The sequence below is a fragment of the Dendrobates tinctorius genome, unplaced genomic scaffold (genome assembly GCF_039654945.1).
Source record: "Dendrobates tinctorius isolate UK_male_01 unplaced genomic scaffold, ASM3965494v1 ptg000064l, whole genome shotgun sequence".
In the NCBI taxonomy this organism is placed as follows: Eukaryota; Metazoa; Chordata; class Amphibia; order Anura; family Dendrobatidae; genus Dendrobates; species Dendrobates tinctorius.
The window spans coordinates 47,328,662-47,351,014 of NW_027361732.1; the positions used below are offsets into that span (position 1 = coordinate 47,328,662).

Consider the following 22,353-nt stretch of genomic DNA (forward strand, 5'->3'; position numbering starts at 1 on the left):
TGCACAAATGTGATTTAGGCTGTGTGCCCACGATGCGTTTTGTTAAGCGTTTCCGCAGCGTTTGAGCCGGATCAGACGCTGCAGAAATGCTTAAAAGATGCATCAAATTAATTAGCATGCGTTTTTGGCTTTTTGTGCCAATGCATGCGCTTTTAACCGCTCAGGAATCGCTTAGCGGCTAAAAACGCAGCATGCTCATTAATTCCCGCATTGCTCAGCGTTTTTAGCCATCCCCAATGTTCCCAGAAATCGCGTGTCAAAAAACGCGTCAAAAATGCACAAGAAACGCGCGGAAAAAGACGCGTGTTTTCTGGGAAAGGGGATCCTTTTCCTGAACATTTAAAAACGCTAGCGTGGGCCCATAGCCTAAGGCTATGGGCCCACGTAGCGTTTTATTCCGGACACTAAAAACCGGACTCCTTCCCAGAAATAGCGCGATTTCATCGCGATTATGATCGCGATTTTGCCGCGATTTTCGCGTGCGAAATTCAAGCACTTTCCAAGCGATTTGAAGCATCGCTTGGAAAGTGATTGACAGGTTGGTCACACTCGTCAAACATAGTGTTTGACAAGTGTGAGCAGCTTTTTACTATTGAGGCCGCCTATGCGGCCTCAATAGTAAAAGATAGAATGTTAAAATGCTAAAAAAAATAAAAAATAAAAATCGGGGTATATTTACCTTCCGGCGTCCCGCGCTGCCATCCCGGGCCTCAGCGTTCCCAGTAATGCCTTGCGGCAAGGCCCTGTGAGGACGTTGGTCTTGCGTTGCTATAGCGATCTCGTGAGACCGCTAGAGTCACGCGAGACTACGTCATCACAGGACCTTGCCGCAAGGCATTACTGGGAACGCTGAGGCCGGGAACGCAGCGCGTGACGCCGGAAGGTAAATATACCCCGATTTTTTATTCTTTTTTTACAGGGGTAAGGTACCCAGGGCCTGGAGGACAGTCTCCTCTCCTCCACACCGTGGGTACCAACCGCACATGAGATGCTTAACTTCCCGCATGGTGGGCATAGCCACATGCGGGAAGTAAGCGATTCTCATGCATTCCTATGGGTGCGGAATCGCGGCGATTCCGCACAAAAGAATGACCATGCTGCGATTTTTTCCGCGATGCGATTCCGCCGCGGAAAAAGCGCATTAGCACAGCATGTGCGGAATGCCATAGGAATGCATAGGGGGCGTTCTGTACACGATTTTTAAACGTTTTTGCGCCGAAAATCTCTGCAAAAACGCTTAAAAATAGCTACGTGGGCACACAGCCTTAGTATGTTTTTGTTGAAAGCTGTTTTTTGCCACTTACATAGTTTCTTACATAGTGATATATATATACTGTATGTAATCAATATTACAGTGTATTACATATTTACAATTTTAGTTTTTTGTGTTGTAAAGTTGTATTCCAATAAATATATATTATGTTATAAATCTTATATCTGGATTATTGTATCATAGAAATGATTAAATGTCTGATGTTCACATTGTACTACAATAAATTTTTCACTTAAATATAAGCAATATATGTCGGAGTCGGTGTAAGGGAAATTGAGGAGTCAGAGTCGCAGGTTTGGCTTAAGGCCCCTTTACATTTAGCAATGCACCAGCGATCCGACCTGGTCAGGATCGCTGGTGCATCGCTAAATGATCGCTAGTGAGCTTTCATACAGAAAGACCTCACAGCGATGCAGCAGCGACGCAGCGCACGATACTTACTTTTCACACACACAGCGATCCTGACGTCCTCCCGCCCGCGTCCAGCGTCGCTCGTCTCACACAGCAGGAAGCGCCCGACGAGAAATGGAGCAGCGCGATCAGCGATGGACAGCGGGGGAGCTGGTCGGAGGTATCACACATAGCGATATCGCTAGCAATATCGCTATAACGTCACAAAATCACTGACGTTTTAGCGATATTGCTAGCGATATCGCTATGTGTAAAACCCCCTTTACCGACTCCACAGCCCTGCTTAGGACGCTGACAGTCCAAGGCCAGATGACCGGATGTCCCAACCTGGAGGCTCCAAACGTCTTTGAGAGTTCAGTGATGGTCAATGGAGCAGATCTGTATTCCTCCAGCTAGGGCTGTGGTATCCTGGCTGATGTTCTATAGTCTCTCTGCATAAGGATATAGGTCCCTTTTTATACCCATATCTGTAGTTAAGGCCATGCAATCATCCACGGGTCAGAGGGATGGTGGAATGAGGTCAACTCATTGATTAAATACTGAAACAATCTGCCTAGTTTGTCCTTCACTGTTTGCAGGTCAGCAAGCTAGATGGACTTATACAATGGATAAAGGGGGTTTTACACATAGCGATATCGCTAGCAATATCGCTAAAGCGCCGATTTTGCGACGCAGCGGCGATATCGCTGTGTGACACCTCCGACCGGCTCCCCCGCTGTCTGTCACTGATCGTGCAGCTCCATTTCTCGTCGGGAGCTTCCTGCTGGCGACGCCGAGCGACGCGTGGACGCGGGCGGGAGGACGTCAGGATCGCCGCGTCTGACAGGTAAGTAACGACCGCTGCTGTGTCGCTGTGAGATCTGCCTATGTGGCAGCTCACTAGTGACCATGTAGCGATCCTGACCAGGTCGTATCGTGGTCGGGATCGCTGGTGTATCGCTAAATGTAAAGGGGCCTTAATCGATAGAGATGAGCGAATATGTCTGGTTCCCTGCTTATTTGACAAGCTATAGCGCTTGCCAAATAAGCTACAGCGGGAACCCGGCTTCCTGGATCGTGCCAGCCGAACAGCTGATCGCCGCCGCATGTCGCACCTGTGTCACTGTCACAACACATGCATGGGGAGCCTGAATCCCCAAGCTGACAAGTTCCCCTTAATATAGGATGATGTTGGGAGAACTCCTCCATGTGGTATGCACATATAAAGAGGGTTCTCCGAGTCTTAATAAATACAATTATCACCTACCCATAGGCTATCACTGGTGGTCCAGCTGCTAGGACCCAGGTCTAACCCTGAGATGAGGGAGGAAAAAGTCCTGTGTGTGAATAAAGACGTAGCGAGCCTGATCGACCATCGCTTTATTCATGTGTATGAGCCTGCGGAGTACAGCACCTGTCTATGAGCACCAGCACCATGGAAAGAGCACACAGCAGCGGACTCATTCGGACCTGTGATGGGTGGGGGTGCAGTGGGAACACATCACACATTGACTCCTATGTGTGTCACTTTCTGCAGAATTTATAGGGACATTTACCACCTGAGGTGTTTTCCTATTGATGTTCATGCAAGTACTTGGCACCTGTGGGTGAGCACTGTCTCATGTTATATCCCCACCTCACTGGATACATGTGCCCTGATCAGCTGTGACATTCACTGTATGTGGAGAATGTAGAAGGCGGCCATAAGACAAGCACTGTGCACTATATAAGGCTTCTACGTACGGCTGATAGCAGCGAATAACAAGCTGCATCCAACTGCAGGGAGGTTGGTGTCTCCGCTGACCCCAGAGGCGAGTACCCCGGCAGTGAGCCCCCCCCAGCGGTGAGTACCCCGGCAGTGAGCCCCCCCAGCGGTGAGTACCCCGGCAGTGAGCCCCCCCCCGGCAGTGAGCCCCCCCAGACCCCAGCGGTGAGGACCCCGGCAGTGAGTCCCCCCCAGGCAGTGAGCCCCCCCAGACACCAGCGGTGAGCCCCCCCGGCAGTGAGCCCCCCCAGACCCCAGCCGTGAGTACCCCGGCAGTGAGCCCCCCCCCAGACCCCGGCGGTGAGTCCCCCCCCCCGGCAGTGAGCTCCCCAGACCCCAGCGGCGAGTACCCCAGCAGTGAGCCCCCCCCCAGCGGTGAGTCCCCCCAGACCCCAGCGGTGAGTCCCTCGGCAGTGAGCCCCCCCCAGCGGTGAGTCCCTCAGCAGTGAGCCCCCCCTAGACCCCAGCGGTGAGTCCCCCCCCGGCAATGAGCCTCCCCCAGACCCCGGCGGTGAGTCCCCCCCCGGCAGTGAGCCCCCCCAGACACCAGCGGTGAGCCCCCCCAGCGGTGAGTCCCCCTCGGCAGTGAGCCCCCCCCAGACCCCGGTGGTGAGTCCCCCCCGGCAGTGAGCCCCCCCCAGACCCCGGTGGTGAGTCCCCCCCCGGCAGTGAGCCCCCCCAGACCCCAGCGGTGAGTACCCCGGCAGTGAGCCCCCCCCAGACCCCAGCGGTGAGTACCCCGGCAGTGAGCCCCCCCCAGACCCCAGCGGTGAGTACCCCGGCAGTGAGCCCCCCCAGACCCCAGCGGTGAGTACCCCCCGGCAGTGAGCCCCCCCCAGACCCCAGCGGTGAGTCCCCCCCAGACTCCAGCGGTGAGTCCCCCCCCCCGGCAGTGAGCCCCCCCCAGACCCCGGCGGTGAGTACCCCGGCAGTGAGCCCCCCCAGACCCCAGTGGTGAGCCCCCCCCCCCTGACCCCAGCGGCGAGTCCCCCCCAGACCCCAGCGGTGAGTACCTCGGCAGTAAGCCACCCCCAGACCCTAGCGGTGAGTCCCTCGGCAGTGAGCCCTCCCAGACCCCAGCGGTGAGTCCCTCGGCAGTAAGCCCCCCCAGACCCTAGCGGTGAGTCCCTCGGCAGTAAGCCCCCCCCCCAGACCCTAGCGATGAGTCCCTCGGCAGTAAGCCCCCCCCCCAGACCCTAGCGATGAGTCCCTCGGCAGTAAGCCCCCCCAGACCCCAGCGGTGAGTCCCTCGGAAGTGAGCCCCCCCCAGACCCCAGCGGTGAGTCCCTCGGCAGTGAGCCCCCCCCCCCCAGCGGTGAGTCCCTCGGCAGTGAGCCCCCCCCCCAGCGGTGAGTCCCTCGGCAGTGAGCCCCCCCCAGACCCCGGCGGTGAGTCCCCCCCGGCAGTGAGCCCCCCCAGACACCAGCTGTGAGCCCCCCCCGGCAGTGAGCCCCCCCCAGCGGTGAGTCCCCCCCGGCAGTGAGCCCCCCCCAGACCCCAGTGGTGAGTCCCCCCCGGCAGTGAGCCCCCCCCGACCCCAGTGGTGAGTCCCCCCCCCCGGCAGTGAGCCCCCCCAGACCCCAGCGGTGAGTCCCCCCCCGGCAGTGAGCCCCCCCCAGCGGTGAGTGCCCCCCCGGCAGTGAGCCCCCCCCAGACCCCGGCGGTGAGCCCCCCCCGGCAGTGAGCCCCCCCAGACCCCAGCGGCGAGTCCCCCGGCAGTGAGCCCCCCCCAGCGGTGAGTACCCCGGCGGTGAGTCCCCCCCCCGGCAGTGAGCCCCCCAGACCCTAGCGGTGAGTCCCTCGGCAGTGAGCCCCCCCAGACCCTAGCGGTGAGTCCCTCGGCAGTGAGCCCCCCCCAGACCCCAGTGGTGAGCCCCCCCCCCCCTGACCCCAGCGGCGAGTCCCCCCCAGACCCCAGCGGTGAGTACCTCGGCAGTAAGCCACCCCCAGACCCTAGCGGTGAGTCCCTCGGCAGTGAGCCCTCCCAGACCCCAGCGGTGAGTCCCTCGGCAGTGAGCCCCCCCAGACCCTAGCGGTGAGTCCCTCGGCAGTAAGCCCCCCCCCAGACCCTAGCGATGAGTCCCTCGGCAGTAAGCCCCCCCCCAGACCCCAGCGGTGAGTCCCTCGGAAGTGAGCCCCCCCCAGACCCCAGCGGTGAGTCCCTCGGCAGTGAGCCCCCCCCCCAGCGGTGAGTCCCTCGGCAGTGAGCCCCCCCCAGACCCCGGCGGTGAGTCCCCCCCGGCAGTGAGCCCCCCCAGACACCAGCTGTGAGCCCCCCCCGGCAGTGAGCCCCCCCAGCGGTGAGTCCCCCCCGGCAGTGAGCCCCCCCCAGACCCCAGTGGTGAGTCCCCCCCGGCAGTGAGCCCCCCCCGACCCCAGTGGTGAGTCCCCCCCCCCCGGCAGTGAGCCCCCCCAGACCCCAGCGGTGAGTCCCCCCCCGGCAGTGAGCCCCCCCCAGCGGTGAGTGCCCCCCCGGCAGTGAGCCCCCCCCAGACCCCGGCGGTGAGTCCCCCCCGGGCAGTGAGCCCCCCCAGAATCCAGCGGTGAGTCCCCCCCCCCGGCAATGAGCCTCCCCCAGACCCCGGCGGTGAGTCCTCCCCCGGCAGTGAGCCCCCCCGGCAGTGAGCCCCCCCCAGACCCCGGCGGTGAGCCCCCCCCGGCAGTGAGCCCCCCCAGACCCCAGCGGCGAGTCCCCCGGCAGTGAGCCCCCCCCAGCGGTGAGTACCCCGGCGGTGAGTCCCCCCCCGGCAGTGAGCCCCCCCCAGACCCTAGCGGTGAGTCCCTCGGCAGTGAGCCCCCCCAGACCCTAGCGGTGAGTCCCTCGGCAGTGAGCCCCCCCAGACCCCAGCGGCGAGTCCCTCGGCAGTGAGCCCCCCCAGACCCCAGCGGCGAGTCCCTCGGCAGTGAGCCCCCCCAGACCCCAGCGGTGAGGACCTCGGCAGTGAGGCCCCCACCGGTGAGTACCTCGGCAGTAGGGCCCCCCCGACCCCAGCGGTGAGTACCTCGGCAGTGAGCCCCCCCGACCCCAGCGGTGAGTACCTCGGCAGTGAGGCCCCCCCAGACCCCAGCGGTGAGTACCTCGGCAGTGAGGCCCCCCCAGACCCCAGCGGTGAGTACCTCGGCAGTAGGGCCCCCCCGACCCCACCGGTGAGTACCTCGGCAGTGAGCCGTCCCAGACCCCAGCGGTGAGTCCCTCGGCAGTGAGCCGTCCCAGACCCCAGCGGTGAGTCCCTCGGCAGTAAGCCCCCCCCCATACAGTGTACAACACACTCCGAGTAACATACCAGCTTCTGACAGCCCATACATCTCCCTCGTAGCCATATAACCCGTCACACCCCGCGAAAAGTCACGTGAGCTCATGTGACCAGCGCCAGCACATTACACCGCCATTTTTAAACCGGGCATGACTTTCGTTCTACATTGGCTAATTCTCTGCACCGGCAGCCTATATGAGGAGGCCCGCACTTGCTATCGGTCAGGGGCCGACACTTCAGATAGCTGCCAACATAAGGAGTCCAGAAGAGCGGACTAAAAGAACAACGTGCCGCATTCATTAAGAGGCTTGGAACGCAAAGAGATGGGCGTGTCCTGAGCCCCGCGCGACCCATACGTCACAAGTTCCAGCGCGTAAGTCTATTGGGCAGACTGCGCTCCATGATGTCGGAAGAGACCATCTATTCTGTAGCCGACTACGGGGGGAGAACGTTGTAGTTCCCGATCTGTAACGTGCAGCAGGTTGTAGCTTTATTAAATAGCTTGTGATCATTTCTGTTTCGAGTTAGATGTATTGTATTTTTCCCTTAGTCCTTTTCTGTTCACCCTGTAACGTTGTACAATATTAGACTAGACAAGTGCTAATCCCCCTGCGTGTGAAAGATGAAGTGGTCCATGGGTGAAGTTTAGGAGCAGGCAGAGTGTGAGGCGAGAGTGCTGTCAGCATCCTCCGAGTGACAGGCGTCATGCAGTCCATGCGTTGGCTGCCGCTGGAGGCCAATCCTGAGGTGAGTGCGGCTGAGGGGAGCGGCGGCAGCGCACGGAGAGCGGCGGCTCCCTGACCGCCTCTGTCTGCTTCCTTGCAGGTTATGAACCAGGTGAGTGAGCGGCAGTGCCCTGCCATAGTGTTACTGATAGAGGAGCATTCTCGCAAGTGGTGGGTAAGTATGGTGTGCACAGAGGCTGACGCATCAGGCGCCCACCTGTAGGGACTGTGCAATCACTCAGCACACTGGGGAGCCGCCTGAGCGTCTCTGGGGAGTGACTGGGCTGACTGCTCCACCCTACCGCCATATGGGGCCAATGCAACCCGCTCACTGCAGGTCCTTACCTCTGTGACCTGAGAAACCTCTGTGTGCCGGCACATATAATGGATGAAGGCGGAGCGCGGGCGCCGTATGGCATCGCACGGATGTAACATGCGATGCCACTGATGCAGCTGTTGGGGAGCAGCGCCTGGTGTGGCTGAATAAACAGCACACTTGTGTAGGTGAAGTATCTTCTAACTTATCAGCTATAGGCCTGTCACACATTAGACCGACAGCAATCCTCTCCACCCCATATGTGTGCTTAGAAATATTGCATATAGTCCCCGGGCTCGCTTAGGTCACCAGTGTGTTGCAGTGCTCACACCTTGGCAGCTCAAGTTTTGTCTGAGGGAAGCGTCGCCACTGATCGGCTCCACTGTGACAGGCCAGAGCGGGAGGTGAGTATCTGGTTTTGTTTTTTTAAGTCTTCATTGCCGTCATCTGTCAGGAAAGAGTCACGAGACACTATGCCCGTTACAGATGAGGCGATGCAGCTATCTGCTGCTCTTACATGGCAGCGTAATACGAGTGAGTGGGGATGCATCGCCACACCTAGGATACCGCGACCAAAACCAGCAAGTCATGGTATTCTAAGGGTCTCAACCCCATCACCTGATTACACTGCAGCACAGCGATCTTTGGCTGCCAAAATTGCATCATAGACTCAGGCTTAAACTACAAGTCTGCAGTCACTCTGTGGGAGTTCAGACTTTTGAATCCTCACTGCGCGCACACTGCATGTGGTGAGGTTTCTCCGGTGCCAGCAGCGAACGGTCATGTGACCACAAGTATTCTATCTACATACCCCTCCCCTTACATTCCTGTATCCAACCTTGCTCTATACATTTACAGTGAGGCTGGATATAGGCTAGTCAGCACATCATGCAAAGTGCTCACTGGCGGTCACGCCGGCTCCAAAGAATCCTCACAGCATGCAGTGTGTGCACTTTGAGGGTTCAAAAAGCTACAGTCACATAGTGTGGGCAGAGCAGGTGTCACGCATTACACCACTGCTCCCATAGAAGTGGGGGGAGGGGGTCACACATTACATCACTGCTCCCATAGAAGTGGACAGAGCGGGGGAGGGGGTCTTACATTACACCACTGCTCCCATAGAAATGGACGGAGCGGGTCTTACATTACACCCCTGCTCCCATGGAAGGGGACGGGGTCACACGTTACACCCCTGCTCCCATGGAAGTGGACGGGGTCACACGTTACACCCCTGCTCCCATGGAAGTGGACGGGGTCACACGTTACACCCCTGCTCCCATGGAAGTGGACGGGGTCACACGTTACACCCCTGCTCCCATGGATGAAGAAAGGATCTCCAGCGTTGAAATCGTTTTTTTTTAAAAGTCAAAAATGTTATTGTACATGATTAAAAATAAAATAGAAAAAATAGACAAATGGAAAAGACAGCCAGATGGGGTCTCTAAAACCAACATTTTTTGACCTCCGTCCAAGGTCCATTGATATCGGCTCTGAGTAGAGATTACGTCAGTAATTACACCGCTCGTCAGTCGCAGTCATGCTTCCCTCTGTACAGTAGCCCCACAGTATAATGGCCCCATATAGTGCAAAACACTATAATGTGTCCCATATAGGGCATCCTGGTGTATGACCCTCCATCATGATCCCCATCCTGGTATATGTACCTCAAAGCATAGATATAAAACAATAATTGCTTGTTACTCGCCTTCCCTGTGCTCCCACGCAGTGTCCTATTCTGTTTCCCTGCCATGTTTTGAACAGGTCAGTGATGAGTGGTGATCGCAGCCTTTACTGTAATACTGATGATGGGCTGCGATCACTGCTCCCCGCCAATACTCACTTCACCCAGGACCTCAGCTCCCCGGCAGCTCCTGTCATCCCACGCAATGAGTTTGTGTGTGTGATAACGGGGGAAAGTGGAGCCTGCAGCGGATGGATTTTCATGGACCTGATGATGGAATACACTTGGGGTATGTAGAGATTCTGCTGTGGAATTTTCCGCGCAGATTTTGCTAAATCCGCAGGTAATATGACCCGCGTTTTCCCCTCAGATTTAGTGCAGCTTTTGTGCGGATTTCCCCTGCAGTTTTACACCTGCGGATTTCTATAATGGAGCAGATGTAAAACTGCAGCAGAACTGCACAAAAGAAGTGACATGCACAGCGTTTTTGTTTTACATAGCCTTAAAAGGTACTGTACATCACTTGCAGTTCTGCAGGGCCAAATCTGCTGCAGAAGAATCCGCACCGTGTGCACATACCCTTAGATGCCTCCAACCAAATTTTATTTTACGTATGAGAAAAGTGAACGATACACAAATGACAAAGCTATTTTTGCAGTTGTATAACAGACGTGCGTGAATAAACAAGGCCTAAAATTGTTCTCCGTTTCATTGTACAATGGAAGTTTACACAACTTCATGTAGTTCAGGGGAATTACTATTGTTAAGAAACAGTTGCTAAAATTAATCAGAATCCAAATTTTATTCCCACGGGACAATGAATTATTGATTCTGATTGGTTCCTGTGGGTAATATCTTCACGTTTCATGTGCATAGCATTAATAAAGCTAATGATTTGTGTATGATGCAGAATTAAAACAGAAGCTCTGTTATCTGTCAAAGAGTGAAAAGCATTTGTGTTGACATTCAGAAGATGACAACCCATTCTGACCTGGTTCTGCAGAGCCCAAGGTGTAAGAATCACCCTAGGTTTATATAACAGAAAATGGAGAAAAAAATTGTCCTACTAATTACAACGCACTCTTGGTCTAAAGGCCATTTTACGTTTATCGATGCACCAGCGATCCCGACCACGATACGACCCGGTCAGGATCGCTGGTGCATCGCTAAATGATCGCTAGTGAGCTGCCACACAGGAAGATCTCACAGCGATGCAGCAGCGATACAGCGGACGATACTTACCTTTCAGACGCGGCGATCCTGACGTCCTCCCGCCCGCCTCCACACGTCGCTCGTCGGCGCCACAGGAAGCCCAGCAGGAAGCGCCGACGAGAAATGGATCTGCGCGATCCACAGACAGCGGCGGAGCCGGTCGGAGGTAAGTATCACACATCGCGATATCGCTGCTGCGTCACCAAATCGGTGAAGCTTTAGCGATATCGCTATGTGTAAAACCCCCTTAAGGATCTGTAGGGGTTTATGTCACTAGTGCTGGCTGGTCTGTGTCAGGGCTGTGGAGTCGGTAAGCCAAACCTCCGACTCCTCAATTTCCCTTACACCGACTCCAACTCCACGACTCCGACTCCCACACATATTGCTTATATTTAAGTGAAAAATTTATTGTAGTACAATGTGAACCTCAGACATTTAATCATTTTTATGATCCAATAATCAAGATATTTAGATAGAACAGAATATATATTGGTGTACTACCCGGTTTTCATTCTTTTTGGTACAGATACGATATGGATAGACAGATATGGATAAATGGATGGATAGAGCAGATTTCTAATCTGCTTTTGCTATTGAAAACATTATCTATGAGCTCAAAAACCTTTCAGGTGATGCAGTTTTTTAAAAAGATGATCAGCTTTTGCAGCTGAAAAACGTATCCTCAAAAAACACAGGAAAAACGCTGTGTGTGAATGTAGCCTTAGATCAGGAATATAACAGCCATTTATAGGACATTTCATAACTTTCCCAAACTCCTATGAAAAAATATTCAGCACATCCTGCATTGAATTACTGTACCCAATTTATTATATATTTTAGGAGTCGGTCCATTTTATACCGACTCCAACTCCGACTCCACCAAAATGAGCACCGACTCCACGACTCCGAGTCCGACTCCACATCCCTGGTCTGTGTAGCTCCTTCCTGCTTATGCGGAGATGATTAGGTGACATGTACTGAAGGTCGGCCAGGTGGATAATTCATGTCCATCACTAATAATGCATTCTGAGGCTCAATATTTGCTGTAGATTTAGAATGCCCTGGACTGAACACATCAGTAAAACCTGCTCTATCTGAAAATGGTGAATCATCATTATGTAGTGAAGAAATGCAGCAGAGCTGTGTGTCATTGGATGGATAACACAAAAGCTTTGTAGGATTTCTATATATCTCCTGCATTTGCTTGTCATAGTACAGTATGAGTGCCACTATTCTCTCCATCACAGGCGGGATAAATATGCAGGTCAGGATGTAGAGGAATTCATAAACTGCTTACTTGGAAATAGAAATCCCTCTCTCAAATGCCCATGAGCACTGATCTGTTGATTAACCAACTTTTTTAAAGGGAATCTGTTGGCACCTCCTCCTCCACCTTGACTAGCAGCCTCTATTCTGTATGACTTCAGGTAAAGGAGCTGTCAGTTGAGCAGGAGGAGGCTGCGCTGGTTGGGAAGTAGAGTTGGAGTGACATAGGCTTCAGATCTACAGTAATTCTTCAACCTTATTTGCATATCCATACAAAATCTAATTTTGCAGGAGTGGAGGAACAGTTGCCCATATAAAGGTATTTCAGGACATCGCTTTGAAAGCGCTGCATCTATAATAATAAATGCCCCAAGCAGCTTCCGGTTGTAACAACTTCCGTCCAGTTGTAACCGGTGACGTCACCACACACACGCACATGTTAACCCTCAACACACCACACCGCCTCAACACACACTCCTCTCACCTTTCACGTCCACTCACTCTTTCACTCCACATACGTTCCTTTCTCTCACTCCGTTTCTCATACTCACACCGTCATCGTCGCTGCCCCGACATCTTCCTCCTCCGCCGCCGCGATCCTGGATCCAGACGTTCTCCAGGCCGCCGACATGTTCTTGCGGCGACGCCATCTTGGATTTCGTGAAATCCCGCGAGATTCAAGATGGCGTCGCCACAAGAACATGTCGCTGGCGTGGACAACCCGGGATCCAAAAAGATGGCGTCGGCGAAATCTCGCGAGATTACGCTGGCGCCATTTTGGATCCCGATGTCGTCCACGCCGGCGACATGTTCTTGCGGCGACGCCATTTTGGATCGGCGAAATCCCGTGATAGTCAAGATGGCGTCGCCGCAAGAACATGTCGCCGGCGAGGACGACGTCGGGATCCAAAATGGCGTCGGCGAAAACTCGCGAGATTTCGCCGACGCCATTTTGGATCCCGACGTCGTCCACGCCGGCGACATGTTCTTCCAGCGACGCTATCTTGACTATCGCGGGATTTCACGATACTCAAGATGGCGTCGCCGCAAGAACATGTCGCCGGCGTGGACAACGTCTGGATCCAGGATGGCGCCGGCGGAAGAAGATGTCGGGGATCGTGGAGCAGCGGCGATGACGGCGTGAGTATGAGAGACGGAGTGAGAAGGGGTCGTATGTGGAGTGAAAGAGTGAGTGGAGATGGTGAAAGGTGAGAGGAGTGTGTGTTGAGGAGTGTGTGTGTTGAGGGTTAACATGGCAAGAGGTGTGATGCTATCGCATCCTCCCGATGCGATAGCATCGGGCCATAATCTAGTACACATATAAATAGTTTCGGGGATGAAATTCTGCTAACAGATTTCCATTACTTTTCCCCCAGCCACACCACACCACAGCTTTCCTTACAGTCCTCCAACCTCCGCAGCTTACCTGCCTTTCATCTAGGCTTCCAGCACTTTGAATGAGTTGGAGGAATGTAAGGGAAAAGCAGCGTGGGGCAGGGATTTTTAGGTTGTGATCCCTGCAGCTACAAGTGGGTCACAGTTGCGAATGTGATGCGAAAAACTTGCGCATCAGTACCCGGCACTGCCGCCGGGAGTGTTCAGCTGCATAGGAATACTTGCAGCTGCACGCTCCTGTCCCGAGTGCCGGTGGCAGTGCCGGGTATTGATGCGAGAGACTTGCGCCCCACTCGCAAGTGTGAACCTGGCCTAAGTGCGCTAGTCATGTAACTGTAGTGTGGCAGTCTTCCTCAGCTATAAAGAGGAGATCAGTGTTTGGCAGAGAGAGCTGCACAGTTCTTGCAATGATCCAGCACAGAGCTTTGTGCGCTTTGCCCTAGAAGTGGGGGTCTAGCGCTGACAGGCACATTAATTTTGATTACACTACACAAGCACATTTTTGCATGATTTTTCTTATGGAAAGATGTATTTTTAGTCTAAAAGTTAGTGTGCTAGTGTCACTGATGTGTCAGAGGCTGCAGGCTGTACACTGCATCTGTCTGCAGAAGGTCTCAGCAGTTTGCTTTGCAGACTAGTGGATACCTCTCCCGGTGCTAATGGCCACACCTGGACCTGGGTGTTTATAACTCCCAGCATCCTGTTGGGAGTTGCGGGTGATAATTCCTATGTGCACTTCTCTGAGGCTTGGAGCTGTAGCAGTCTGGGAACCGAATACACAAAAAAACCCTCTAAAAATACCTTTTAATCCATATTCCTAAAAGGCCAATACCCCAATTATTCCTTAAAAAAAGTTGTTACAGGGTCTTATAAAGATAGAGAATTATATGATTAATATATCCAATGGATGAATAAAGATACCGTAAGAGTCTAGAGAAACTAGGTTGTGTGTTACCCTATATAGATCCCTTCCTAACAGCGGAGGTTGGCACCCTGGGTAGCGAATTAGTGCCCCCCCACCCCACGTCGACTGAACCTCCCTGGCCCTAACCAGGGCTCCCTAACAAAAGCCACAACACAACACCAAATAAAGTGCTTTTAGTACAAACAATATGGTTTGGTGCTTGAACTGAGCTGTGCAAAAGGTGAGGTTCCATATTACATAGCAGTGATACCGATCAAACACATATATCTCTCATAATAGCGTTCATATAGATACATTTTTCATGAGCCTGTCCATTTATACTCATATCTGTGTGATAGAGAGGGGATAACCAGACTTTTATTCCTAAATCACAAGTAGTTTGAATAATATCTAAACATATCTTTCAATAGGGAGAGAAGTTTTTCAAATGAAAACAGGCAGGAGAAAATGATCAAGTATCAGGCACTCGCATAGAAAGATGTATGGTCCCAGAAGCACAATGGCATCATATTCCCTCCAGCACCATGGATCCTTATAAGCACCAATATAATCAGCCATTAATAGAAAAACGCTTATCTCAAAGGGGCAGGTGCCCCATTCCGACGCTTCACCCCCCCTATATTATCAGTTCAAAATGGGGTTCATTGGGGGAGATGGCAGCATCTGTCAATAGGGCGCTGCTTGTCTGTAGCAGTCTGCTAGCGTCCTCTTGGAGTTTAGAGGGTGTCGTCGTTTCTCTGAGTCTACTCAAGCTAAGTATCCCTCCCCTTGTTCCATTTATCCTTGCTGTCTTTAGTGTCAGTGGGATTGACTTGCTCATTCTGTCCTCCCCAGTGCAGGGTTTATCGCCATGGTCACACAGGGATTAGGTATCCTGCTTGGCGATAGGTGTGGAACCTATATAGTGAAGGTAGGACAGACAGGGTGACTATAGATCTACATCTTTTTAGGGGTCTCCACTTCCCCTTCCCTAGTGTTTGGTTCCCTTTCCCTTATCCCAGGGGTCCCCAACCTGTAGCTCAGGAGCCATTTGTGGCTCGCGGTCCCATGAATTGTGGCTCGTGGCTGTCTGCCAGCTTGGTGCATTAGCTCCAGGTCTAGTAAACGGGTATTAGGAGCCCATCTCAAAATGGTGAATTTTGTGAGTAGCCATGCACAGAAGAGCAGATCTGGATGCACATATACTGGTCTTACAGGTTCTGATTAAGTATGGTACGCTGGAGACAGGATGATACTGTGAGAGGTGGTGCCTAAAGCTGGATTTTATTTTGTGTTGGGAGTGCTGGATGGGAGAATACTGAATGGGGGAAGTGTGGGGACCACTGGATCTTGTTGTACTGCTTCGGGGGGGTAGTTTCTGTGGAAAAGCTCTGGTTATGTTATACCCGTAATGGGGGCTCTGGTTTCCACTACTGTGAGGGGGGCAGGAGCTGGATCGTGACCCTCTCTGAGCTGAATGTGGCTCTCTAGGTGAGAAATGTTGGGGACCACTGCCTTATCCCTTTGTGTTGCACTTAATCTGTCCTACACTGTGCATGACAACTAGAAAGTTGCATGACATTTAATTATACAGGGTAATTCAACTGATAGGGTAAAATTCATAACTGAGACAACATAACACAAACTTATTAACATGGGAAGACACTATCCAAGTTTTATCTGTGCAGTGTATATAACAAATTTACACACTCCTGTTAAAATGAACATACCAAGAAAAATCATTTTTCCGTTCTACATGACGGCACCATGAGAGAGGGGATCCGCCCAGCGAGGACAGGAAACCTTCAAGATAAAAGGGGCTGCTCCTCTCTCCGCATCAGTTGGTTTCCTGTCCTCGATGGGGAACCCTCAAGATGAAAACCTCTTGAAGAAAGAGGATGCCTGGGTCGGGTGATTAATGGCAGGCAGCGGTCTGCTACGCCCGTCTCCAGGTACCGGTAGTCGCCTCAGGGGCCATATATTCCTATGTCCCCCCTGAGTGAGTGCATGGCCACAGCCTGTGAGGCAGATTGCCCGGGTGAAGTTGGATGCCTTGGAGACCACATGCGGTGTACCCTCCCAGACGTTGATATACCCCGTAAAAAGTCCACGGAGGCCACTTTCTGTGTTCACTCCCTGTCGACGTACAGTGGCCATGCAGCCCGGGTGGCACATCGGTGCCCGGGCAGAAGTAATGCTCCTTGGAGGCCACATATGTGTGCCCTCCCTGTTGAGGCCAGACACCAGACCCCCTGCATGTGAACCCTGGAAGCAAGTATCTGTGAGCAGTGGTGCCCAGGGTGATGTCCATATTCCCTCAGGTGACAGCCAGTCGGCAGGGGTCCGGAGGAAGCAGGTATGAGGGCGCAGGTGTCATGGCAGCCGAGGGCGTGGGAACGCCACAAGAGTCCCGGGCGCGCACCTGAAGGGATGCCGGGTACGCGCTGCTGAGGGGAACACTCGAGCACAAGGGTCGGCACGGTGAGCGCGCATGACGGGGCCAGAGCTGTGAGGAGGCCGGGTACGCCCACCTAGCGGCCAGAAGTAGTTGTGGGCTACCTGGAAGTGCGGCGTGACACCCGGCAGGCAGCAGGGGGAGCACGCACAGCAAGCGGCCATATGATAGGGGGCGCACACCGGATGTGGTGCCAGGTGCGCGCACAGGCAAGCTAGAGTGCGTAGGGGGCATAAAGCGCAAGCGGCCGGCAGGTGCAGGATCAACCAGGTGTGCCAATTAATAAAAAAAAAAAAAGAGTACTGCTATTTAAAGACAGGAAGTGCTGGCAGGCGTCACCACACCATTTTTGGGTTGGATGTGATGGTGCTCAGCACAAAGCAGCAGCTAAACAGTTCATAGAATGGAGAGCCCTTCGCCAGAGCACTTACAACCGCGCCAGGAGGCGGTTGTGCTCAGAGGAGAAGAGCCAGACATGCCGCAGCAGCAGTGGGAGCCGCACGGGCGGATCGTCGCCACAAGAAGGAGGGGTCCCTAGTCTCTTTGGGAGACATTGAGAAGACCAGTCAGCCTCCAGATCCGGTACCCGTTCTGTGAAGCGGCCGAGTGGTGAGTGAGCTTCGAGAAAGTCCAGCACTCTAATGTCTGTTCTCTTTCTCTCTCTTGTCTCCTCTCTCCCCTTTTTTACATACATTGGCAGGGTGGAGTATAGGAGGTCCCTAAGAAGAGTAGGGAAAAAACAAAAAATAAAGAATGTCCTTTATGCAATAGTCCCTTAGGAGCATCCTGGAATAAAAGGTTATGTCAGGATTGTATTAACAAGACAGTAGCGGAAGAGGCACCCTCATTCTCTGACAGTCTGAGAACCCTAATTCAAACAGGTTTGCAAATCAGTAAGGGCATTACAAGCAGCGGATACGGATAGCAAAACTAGAGAGAGATCCCAGCCCCTCAGTGGTCTCAGGAGGACTCCACAGGGTCAGAGGAGGACTCAGATAAAACCTGCTATTCAGATAGTAGTTCCGACGAGGAAGACTCATTGCCGGTAGAAGCTACAGATAAGCTTATAAAAGCAATCCGGTCTACCATGGGGCTGGTAGATTGAGCAAAAAAGACAGCTCAGGAACTCATGTTTAGTGGACTGCAAAAGAAGAAAAACGTAGAGCCTTCCCTATTAATGAACAACTGGAAGGACTCCTTCTCTGGCTTTTCTCATTCCCATTTTAGAAGTCCCAGATAAATTCCTTTAAAAAGGAGGTACCCCTTTGAGGAAGAGGCATCCTTGTACTGGGATAGAGCTCCAAAAATTAATGTAGCGATATCAAGTCGCCAGGAAATCCTCCCTACCCTTTGAGGATTTAGGTTCTCTAAAAGAACCTCTGGACCGAAAGACAGACAATTGTCTTAAAACGGCCTGGGAGGCCTCGGTTGGGGCACTAAGGCCCTCCATCGCGGCCACTTTTGTGGCTAGGTCCCTGAAAATATGGGTGGACAACCTGGAAGACCAGCTAGAGCAAGGAGTCCCCAGGGAATCTATTCTGTAAGCATTGCCGGCCATCAGAGCAGCGGCAGTCTTTCTCGCTGAAGCTTCAGCAGATTCAGCCAGGCTAGCAGCAAAGTCAGCGGCCTTAACCAATGTAGGACGCCGGGCAGTATGGCTCAAATGCTGGCCAGAGGACACTCAGGCAAAGATGAAACTCTGCTTTCTGCCATGTGAGGGAAATTACCTTTTTGGACCAGCATTGGATGGCGTGTTGGAGAAAGCCGGAGACAAAAAGAAGAATTTCCCAAAACGACCTTTTCAGGCCTTTCGGCACTCCTTTCAGAAGGGCTGAAAATTCAGAAGACAGCAGTACAGGGATCGAGACAGAAACAATTCTGACAAGTGAGCCAGAGGTGGGAGAGGCTTCTATTTCGGCAAGCCCTCCAAAGACGCCAAAAAACCCTCCCAGTGACGGTCCTTCTCAGGTGGGGAGAAGGCTCTCACTTCCTCCCAGCCTGGGAGAGGATCTCATCCAGTACCTGGATCCAACAAATAGTAGGGTCGGGTCTGGAATTAAGATTCCACCACTGGCCGCCACGAAGATACATGCAGACTCCAGTACAGTCATCTCAAGAAAAACAAAGTCTGGAAGGAGAGGTATCACTTCTAGAAAAACATGTCCTGGAAGAAATTCCAGAGGAAGAGAAGAAGGAAGGGTTTTACTCCCCCCTATTTCTTATAAAAAAGCCAGACAATTCCTGGAGGACGATTATAAATTTGAAAGGCCTCAACAAATATCTGATAGTTCCATCATTCAAGATGGAAACGATAAGGTCAGCGGTGAAGCTCCTCTATCCTCAGTGCTACATGGCAGTCCTGGATCTCAAGGATGCTTACTATCATGTCCCGATCCGGCAACAAGACCGCAAATACCTCAGAGTGGCGGTCCAGATAAGGTCTCAGTGGCGTCACTTTCAATACAGGGCTCTGCCCTTTGGGGTAGCAATAGCCCCCGAGTCTTCACAAAATTAATTGCAGAGGTCACAGCGCATCTCAGGGAAAAAGACACTCTGGTGATACCATATCTGGACGACTTCTTGATGGTGGGAAGAAATTTCTCTCACTGTCAAGAACAAGTGAAAATAATGGAGACACTACAGACCCTGGGTTGGCAACTGAACCTCAAAAAAATCCAAACTGGTACCAGCAAATGATCCAGAATTTTTTTGGGCTTAACAATGGACTCGGTGGTACAGGAGTGTCTCCTCCCAGAGGAGAAAGAAGAGAAGATCAAAAATCTAATCATGGCAACATTAAAAAAAGCAGAAATTACTCTGAGAAGGGCCATGTCAGTGTTGGGGTCCCTAACTTCCTGCATACCAGCAGTAAAATGGGCCCAGTTTCACACAAGAGAACTTCAGTGGTGTGTTCTACAAAATGACCTGAGGCTTCAGGGGCAGTTAGAGCAGAAGCTCACCCTCCCGGACCCTGTATTCCAGTCACTCAAGTGGTGGCTACAGATAGTCCTCTCCAAGAGGAGTGCCCTGGACATACACAGCCTCCAGAGTAGTCACAACGGACGCCAATCGTTGGGGCTGGGGAGCCCATCTAGACACACTGGCTCCAGGATCCCTGGGTCCAGGAGGAAACAAATCTATCCTCAAACGAGTGGGAACTACTAGCCATCGAAAGGGCGCTGGAAGGATTGTTGGCACACCTAAAAGGACATCATGTGAGAGTCCTATCAGACAACCGTTCAGCAGCCGCATATGTGAACCACCAGGGGGCACCCGTTCTCGGTCCCTGATGCGAATAGCAGGAAGGTTCATGGCTCTAGCAGAACACCAGTTCCTTTCATTATTGGCCCTGCATATTCGAGGCATAGACAACCTGAAGGCAGACTTTCTGAGCAGGAACCACCTGAGACAAGGAGAATGGTGCCTAAAAGAGTCCATTTTTCAACGGATTGTGCATATGTGGGGGAAACCCATCATAGATCTCTTCGCCTCAAAAACCAACAAGAAGGTTCAAAAATTCTGCTCCCTTTGCATGGAGAATATTCTTAAAGCCTTCAAAAATGTACAACAATCGGGTCCAATTCAGGAAATTCCCTTTACACCTACTTGTCTCTGTATACAACATTCCTCTGTCGGAGTCTTGGCTTAGTTCAGATATTAAAAGAGTTGGAAGCCTCTACGAGGGAGACGAATTTCTCACCTTTAGTAATGTTAAATCTAAATATAACTTGCCATCTTCTGAATTAGTGCCCTTTTTAATCCTAAAGGAGTACATTCAGAAACTTAAAAAAATCAAAAATATTAACCTGGAGATATTGGTATCATTGCTGTGCAATGCTAATAACAAAAATATTTGGAGTTTAAAAAATTTATAGAACTTCTTCAATGGTGATGTGGTTAGCTCCAAAAATGCATACATGAGGAGGTGGGAGTCTGAATTGAATGTGGCCATAGAAGACGGGCAATGGGATAGCGCCATCAAATATACCTACCAGTCTAATAATTCAATGACTCTTCATGAATCATATTTCAAGATTCTAACCAGGTGGTATTTCACCCCTATTAGATTATCGCATATAAACCCAGGAGCATTCTCCCCTTTGTTGGAGGAACTGTGGTCAACAAGGAAACCTTTTTCACCTGTTCTGGGGCTGCCCGAAGATTAAAGATCTTTGGAACAGAGTGTCACTGCATATCAATTCCTTTTTCCAAAATTTCAAAATCACTCCCCAAAGAGCTTTGCTGTCTCTAGACTTGGAACTTGTTGACCCGTCAGTTAAATTTGTTATCATACATATCTTTCTAGTAGTAAAGAATACAATTGCTTACTGGTGGAAAAAATCTGACCCACCATTATTTTGTGAAATTTTGGACAGACTTCATCAGCATAGTTCCATAGAAAAGAGATTTGCAACCGTTAATGATGGATTAATCAGATATTCCAACAAGTGGAAGGTTTGGAACACTAAATTCTGTAACACTTAATTATACTTGGTGCGGTTTGAATTCGCTAACTTGGCTTCATATATATGTGCATTGTATGGGTTTTGATACATTACTTATGTATATTCATGTACTTGTATGGCATTGTTAAAAAGACTTGAGTTCTCTACTTTTTATTACCTTAATCCTCTTTCCCACCCTTTTCCCTTTGTTAATTCCCTTTCTTTCCCTTCTTTCCCTCCCCTTTTCCCAACCCTTGTTATTTACTAAAATCCAATAAAAATGTTTGAAAACAAAAATTCTGCTCCCTAAGTCCAGCAGACAGGCTGTTGGCAGTAGACGCCTTCAGGATAAAGTGGACACCAGGTCTCATGTACGCCTTCCCTCCAATATGCCTCATTCCAGCAGTTCTGAGGAAGATCAGGGAGGACCAAGCCAGAGTAATTATGATAGCTCCTTTTTGGCCAAAAAGACCGTGGTTCTACTGGCTGAGAGTGATGTCGGTGACGGACCCATGGGTGCTCCCAGAGGATCACAACCTGCTAAAACAGGGTCCCGTCAATCACCCTCCGAAGTCCAGGCTGCATTTGACAGCCTGGAATTTGAAAGGCCACTGTTAGAGAAAAAAGGTTTCTCAGCGGGGTTAGTATCCACCTTACTCAGTAGCAGAAAACCAGTGATTCCGAAAATTTATGGAAGGATATGGAGGAAATTTTTATCTACCTCAGGCCCGGTACGGAAGGGAGACGTACCAGTAGGGGCAGTACTGGAGTTTCTGCAGAAGGGTTTAGCGTTGGGGTTAGCTGTCAGCACCCTCAAAGTTCACGTATTAGCCCTGGCAGCCTTATTCAACTATGACCTGGCAAACAATAGATGGGTGACCAGGTCATCCAGGCCTCTACTAGAGCTGACTCTGTCCCGTCTCCTATGCCTCCTCCCTGGGATCTAAATTTAGTTCTATCGTCTCTCACAGAAAGTCCATTTGAACCGCTAAACGCAGCGTCGGATAAAGTGTTAACTTTAAAGACAGCCTTATTAGTGGCACTCACATCGGCCCGTAGGGTCGGAGACTTACATGCACTATCAGCAGACCCGCCATACACTCAGGTCATGGACGATAGGGTTGTGTTAAAATTAGACCCAGCATACCTCCCTAAGGTAGTGTTGAAATTTCACAGGGCTCAGGAGATAGTCTTACCATCCTTTTGTCCTAACCCCGGTAACCAGAAGGAGGAGTGACTTCACGGTAGATGTATCCTACAGTATTTAGAGAT

At 51.9% G+C, this 22,353-nt stretch overlaps 2 protein-coding genes across 8 annotated transcripts in view; one reads left to right on the forward strand and one right to left on the reverse strand.

Moving 5' to 3' along the window:
- The window catches only part of COMMD6 (COMM domain containing 6), a 45,466-nt gene extending 38,539 nt beyond the window's left edge, over positions 1-6,927 (reverse strand). The window contains exon 1 of one of the 5 annotated variants that reach the window (XM_073580388.1): positions 6,713-6,927. In XM_073580388.1, coding sequence (XP_073436489.1) covers positions 6,713-6,788 — 76 coding nt within the window. In that variant the 5' untranslated portion in view covers positions 6,789-6,927. Of the gene's footprint in view, positions 1-6,583; positions 6,635-6,712 lie in introns of those variants that run through there. The other 4 variants (XM_073580389.1, XM_073580391.1, XM_073580392.1 and 1 more) reach the window with 4 other exon arrangements.
- Positions 6,928-7,025: 98 nt separating this feature from the next.
- UCHL3 (ubiquitin C-terminal hydrolase L3) overlaps positions 7,026-22,353 on the forward strand; it is a 100,821-nt gene continuing 85,493 nt past the window's right edge. The window contains exons 1-3 of one of the 3 annotated variants that reach the window (XM_073580393.1): positions 7,026-7,163; positions 7,271-7,429; positions 7,508-7,582. In XM_073580393.1, coding sequence (XP_073436494.1) covers positions 7,388-7,429; positions 7,508-7,582 — 117 coding nt within the window. In that variant the 5' untranslated portion in view covers positions 7,026-7,163; positions 7,271-7,387. The remainder of the gene's footprint in view (positions 7,164-7,270; positions 7,430-7,507; positions 7,583-22,353) is intronic. The other 2 variants (XM_073580394.1, XM_073580395.1) reach the window with 2 other exon arrangements.